This window comes from Amblyraja radiata, chromosome 26 (genome assembly GCF_010909765.2).
Source record: "Amblyraja radiata isolate CabotCenter1 chromosome 26, sAmbRad1.1.pri, whole genome shotgun sequence".
Classification (NCBI taxonomy): domain Eukaryota; kingdom Metazoa; phylum Chordata; class Chondrichthyes; order Rajiformes; family Rajidae; genus Amblyraja; species Amblyraja radiata.
Window position 1 is genome coordinate 29,149,693 of NC_045981.1, and position 6,000 is coordinate 29,155,692.

General features: G+C 40.9%; 1 protein-coding gene across 4 annotated transcripts in view; it reads right to left on the bottom strand.

The window, feature by feature from the left end:
* Positions 1 to 5,724, bottom strand: part of csnk1d (casein kinase 1 delta) — a 49,468-nt gene extending 43,744 nt beyond the window's left edge. The window contains exon 1 of one of the 4 annotated variants that reach the window (XM_033044585.1): positions 5,339 to 5,724. In XM_033044585.1, the coding sequence (XP_032900476.1) occupies positions 5,339 to 5,414 (76 nt within the window). In that variant the 5' untranslated portion in view covers positions 5,415 to 5,724. The remainder of the gene's footprint in view (positions 1 to 5,338) is intronic. The other 3 variants (XM_033044584.1, XM_033044582.1, XM_033044583.1) reach the window with 3 other exon arrangements.
* Positions 5,725 to 6,000: the final 276 nt, after the last annotated feature.

A 6,000-nucleotide genomic window follows, 5' to 3' on the forward strand; every position in this document is an offset into this window, starting at 1 on the left:
AATGTATTGAGCAAAGTGTGCTCGGCAAGAACATAAGCGTGAAAAATATTCTCACCATAATTTCCTCCGCAAAATAAAAACACATATTTACAAATTTGAAACTAAGCTCTACCATATATGTACTATCAGAAAAAAATATCTGAGGCAGCTGACAATTTCCTATCACATTCTTAAAGCAACCAATTAAAACACCATATGGAGAAAAGTATTAAACGTCTGAAGATGCGTCTCAACCGGAAACGTTACCCATTCCTTCTCTCCAGAGATGCTGCCTGTTCTGCTGAGTTACTCCAGCATTTTGTGTCTATCTTCATAGTCAATAAACAATAGTTCAAAAGGGAATGCACTATTTGGATCTATTGCCGCTTAAAGCATGATTTTACATTTTTTTTAAATCACAAAATGCTAGTCTTACACAAGATCAGGTTGCTACTTTGGACATTTTTTTACATGTATAACCATACAAAGGTACAGCTTCTGTTGAGGACTGACATCTGTCGGGATGGGGAAGAGGTGTCCCGATCCAAACCTATCCATGTTCTCCAGAGATGCTACCTGACCCAATGAGTTACTCCAGCACATCGTGTAGTTTTTGAAAAAATTGTTAACTTTTTGTACAGGCTCCACCCGACCTGAATATTAGCACAAACTTCTGTTTTTTTATCTACCACATTTTATTTTTGATTATTTTACACGTTGATTCTAGACAAGCAATAAATTAGGAAAATTATATAGAAAATTCAGAAGCCAGAATCTGTTGTGGTCCTAGTTCCCTTGTTCAGATGTCCAATTACACAAGCATTAAGTTGCATTAACTAGTAATTCTGATCTCTTTGCTGCATTAAATTCTCTATGAGTTCATAATTTATTTCTGGGGAGCAATTTAGCTGCTCCTTGAACAGATGTGAGATTCTCAAATATTTGAAGCAGTTGGCTTAATGAGAAAACTCTAATAAGAAATAGTCTTTTCCCCAAAAAATTGGTAGTTGAAACAATGACAATTACACCATCCTATTAATTCCCAATTATGGCACAGCTTTTATTTGAACTTGTTCTAATGGCATTTATTTTTTTACTTGCCTCCAGAAGGACATTGAATCACAGAATTGTTTTCCTAACATTGAATCCTACATTGTGTCTGTGTTAAATGGCTTCAGAAAGAAAAAGACCATGAAATGTTGGGGTAACTCAATAGGTAAGGCAGCATCTCTGGAGGACATGGATAAATGACGTTTCAGGTCAGGACCCATCATCAGTCTGAAGAGGGTCACAACCCCTCGCCCATCCCTGTCCTCCAGAGAGGCTGTCTGGCAAACAACTCCAGCCCTTTGTGCTTTTTTTTAGTAAACCAGCATCTGCAGTTCCTCATGTCTACATTAAATGGCTTAAATGCACAGTCCCACACACAATAACTATCCAAACAGGAAATCTGAATGTGTCAAATCAAAACAACTCATCTGAGAACAACTGCGTCTGCTTAAAATAAACCAATGTAAACATTTCACCATCGCAGGACAAACAATCTAACTAACTGAAAACACAATACACTAACCTTTACTCCCATAGGTAAGAATCTTGTTTACTCGAGTTGCCCAGAATGTATTTCTGATCATTGTGTTCCAATTCATGCACAAACTGAAACTGCAATTTTCTCATTTAATTCCCCACCCCTCCCCTATAAAAAAGCCAGTCTTCAAAGGCGTGGAGAAATATAGGCGTCTATATATGATAAACGGCAGGATAATAAATGGTTTAAAGATGGTGGCATGCATTTAAATTCTGGATGCTAATGGACAGAAATCCAATAACCTCAGAATAGTAACTGCAAAGTAAAAAGTCAAAATTGGGAATATTAATTCACAACAAAGGAAAACGATCCCCTCATTGTTGTCCTCTTGGTGTGGCAGCAAAGAGCTACAATAAACTGTAAGTAACTGCAGGTTTCTTCCCACAATCATCAGACTCTTGAACCCTATAAATACTAAGTAAACTAAGAACTGTCTAGGGTACACAAAAATGCTGGAGAAACTCAGCGGGTGCAGCAGCATCTATGGAGCGAAGGAAATAGGCTCGAAACGTTGCCTATTTCCTTCGCTCCATAGATGCTGCTGCACCCGCTGAGTTTCTCCAGCATTTTTGTGTACCTTCGATTTTCCAGCATCTGCAGTTCCTTCTTAAACACTAAGAACTGTCTAGGTTGCACTAGGGACTTTGGGCTTTTATTTTGCAGTATTTTTTTTAATTTAGAAAATGTTCTTTAGTTTGTTACCTAAGAGTACTGTGTTCACAGAGCTGTTAAGCTGCAGCAAGTAAGAATTTCATTGTTCCGTTTGCGGTAAATTGACAATTAAACACTCTTGACACTTTTCTTGAACAAGTTCAAGATCAGGAATAATTACGAGAAAGCAAACCTTTCCAAAAGAGGAAGCAAGACTCAGATTTAGTCCCTTATTTCCAACCAAAACCATATGCCTCAGGAAATCTCCTAACACCTTAGAAACCAAGACTAAACTCAGCAAAATCACACAGCGCAATTCTATTAATACTACTAAACAGAAATGGACAGGTGCACGAAAGCATCTTCACATCCATACTCCAGCTCTTAATCATCAAGGTGGCCCCTTTCCTGCCCAGGCTGAACTCTGCAGATGTTTACTAACCTCCATTACATGAGATGCCACGACCAAAAACGATGAAAGCTCGCAAGCCCAAGCTCCGCTTTCATTCTTTTGTGCTTTGGCTGCCTATTCCTTTTCTAAAATTGCACATAAAAGAAACATTTAATCTGAGGAACGCATGATCTTTGTAAAAAATGGGAATAAAATCCATTCATGTCCAGCTGGTGGAAACTGTCAACCATGTTCAGATGGTATTAGAACGGACCGCCTCATCAGCTGATCCGAGTTCAAAATTTCAATGAAACTTTCTGCATATTTCTGCTTTTGAGGTCAATTTACCAATTGCAATATTTTTTCTTCTTCAAAACAATGAAGTAAATTGAAAATAAAATATAATAAATTACAATGGCAATTGAGCTCTCAGTTAGTAATCAAAGCATGGGGGAACTACGTTTTAAAAAGGAATTTCTGTACAAACACTGCTATATTCGTGTGCATCATCTAAAGCCGTCTTTAAGTGTTGTATAAAACAAATGACACAGTATAGCTCCAGGACAAAGAAACAAAGGAATCAGGGCCTTGAGGGGGAGGGGAAGTGGCAAGAAAAGCACAAATCACAATTTTTTAAAAAAGGAACCCAGCCTAACAAAATCAAAATGATAACTAAAACTATACTGTTCAAATTGTGCGATGGTTATGATCTCATCAAATAATTTTAAATTGACTTACGATATTGGGAATTATCTTGTTCTGCCAGTTGAAGAGGCGGGATCAAAATTTTCTATAGCAAGACTAAAATTGCAGACTCTCTCCCCTCCCCCCCGCATAGAAATAGAGGAAAAGTTTCCAAGGTTAGCTTTGCAGAAATAATAGACAAATGGTAAAACTCAAAGTCACAATTAGACCCCCATTTGACTAAACAAAAACCAGAACCAATCTTTAAACTTTTAGTCTACGGTATACCAAATATCCCCATACACAACTGTAATCAAATCTATATTGCTGAACTTTACATTATTAAAGATTAAATGGCTTCTATAGTATTATGTAGCCCGTCCACTGAACACACTTTGACCTGAGGCATTTACTTCCTGAAACAATGTAAACTTCAACATTTCTCATTGTTCAGAAATAACCTGCCAAAATTCAGAAGCTTCCAATGGGAATTCTAGGAGTGACATTCAGCAAAATAAAATGTCAAACACGGTAATAAATCTGGTGTTTTGCGATACCCAATTCCAACTCGCCCCCTCTGAATCACAATGGAAATTTCAGAAGACTGCAATAGACAAATTGGACATTATTCAGAAACCTCAGGAAGAGAAACCAAGCATACGGTTACAGCATGGCTGTCTAGAGTGTTTTGGAAAGCTATTACACTCGTGGATGCTCTTGACACATCAGGAAACAATCCGTTGAATATGTTCACACTACATCATTACAGCTAAAGTCCAGATTGCCGTTGGGAATGGCATTCAGTGGGAGGTGATTTTTATCAAAAAGTTCAATTTATTCTAGGTTATTAATTAGATTCCCCTCCCCACACAATGTTTCATATCATATCTGTCAATTTTAAAGTGTGCAAAAGTTCTGATGCTCGAGAACTGACATCCATTGATGTCAGTTCTCGAGCAAATGTTTCAGTTACAGCTGAAGGCCAGCTGGATATCTATAAGTGTCGGACAGACACAGCTGATTAGATCAACACTACTGAACATGGTCTTTCCTATTGTGTCAGCTTACTATTTTAAACAATATAAAAATACCATAAACCATTATGGTATTTCATTTCTCTTGCCCTTCCCTTCAACTTTCTCTGTGGTTTATTCTGGTGCACAACACAGCATGCACACCCAGACAAAGGTCTGCCAGATCTAAGCAAGTATAAGCCCTTCCTTTTTGCAAAAGCATTTTTATGTACTTGTTTAATACTTGAGTAAGAATTCCCAGCAAAGACCTGATGCCTTATCTTTTGTAGTGCTTTGTAAAGGTGAGATTCTGTAAACACAAACTATCGACAACACTGGCGACCCCAGCATCAAACCATCCGCGACGTTTCCTAACTTATACCCAGATAACTCCTACCACGAGCTCAATATTTAAACGATAGACCATTAAGACTTTCACCTGATCCGAACTGCAATGATGTAAAAATCAATTGATAACCATGGCTCAAGTAGCTGTTTGTGTTTCCACCAGGAAACAAATTTGATTATTCACTAAGCTCCCATAATCCATTACTTCTACACAAACAATTACTTTGAAACACTCCTTTAGAAAACAGGAAGCCTGGACCTAGACTTGCGACAATTGCAACTTTAATAGAACATGTGAAAGACCACTTCAAATGGGCACAGGTTCCAGGCCCCAGGAGTGTTAGATCAGCTGAGGTTTGTTTTAAGGATAGCAGCTGGGTTTGTTAAAGTGAAGTTGCTCCAAGGAGGGTGTGATCTTCTCTCCTGTGGCTTATCGCAGCAAGGCTGTGGTGCCTGTCAGCTGTGTGAGTCCCAGGATTCAGCCTTTTCAGGGGCTGACTGACAAGAGGTGGAGACTGACAGTGTGGCTGACAGTTCGCCTTTCCGAGCAGTTGCCATGTCCACCCCGGTCTGGGACAGACACACAGGAGGAGATGCCAGACACACACACTGTTTTACTGGGTTACCATGAGCACTGTCCTCTCCCTCCCTCCCTCCCCCTTCCCCTCTCCACTCAGCTCTTACCCAGGTAAATGTCTCCGAAAGAGCCGCTGCCGATCTTCCTGCCGAGCCGGTACCTGTTGCCCACTCTCAGCTCCATGGCCGGCCTTGCTTGCTGTCGCCCAGTGAGACGGAGCCCGCTGATTGAGGGCACCTCTCCCTCTGTCCCCCGATCTATCTCGGGCAACGTTTTTCACTCTCACTTTTCTCGCTCCTTGTCAAACACACCCGGGCAATATCGGTACCGAGCGACGAGCGGGACACTGCAGATTATGCTCCGCCGAGTTTTATTGTCATTCTGCCCCGCTACGCGCAGGATGGAGTCCGATTCTGGTCGCTGCCTCCTTCTCCCCGCCCGAGCTCTACGTCGCCATTACTCTACTGAGGCGGCCGGCTGACGTCACGTCCGCCGCCCGCCGTCACCGGGCGGTGACTGGTGACGTCACGCGCCCATCACCAGGGCGCTCCCTTTGGAAGAGGTGCCCTCTGGGAAATGTAGTCCACGTTTATCCTCATTCTATACAATACAATACAATACAATTTATTTGTGTTCAAGAAGGAACTGCAGATGCTGGAAGATCGAAGGTAGACAAGAATGCTGGAGAAACTCAGCGGGTGCAGCAGCATCTATGGAGCGAAGGAAATAGGCGACGTTTCGGGCCGAAACCCTTCTTCAGACTGATGGG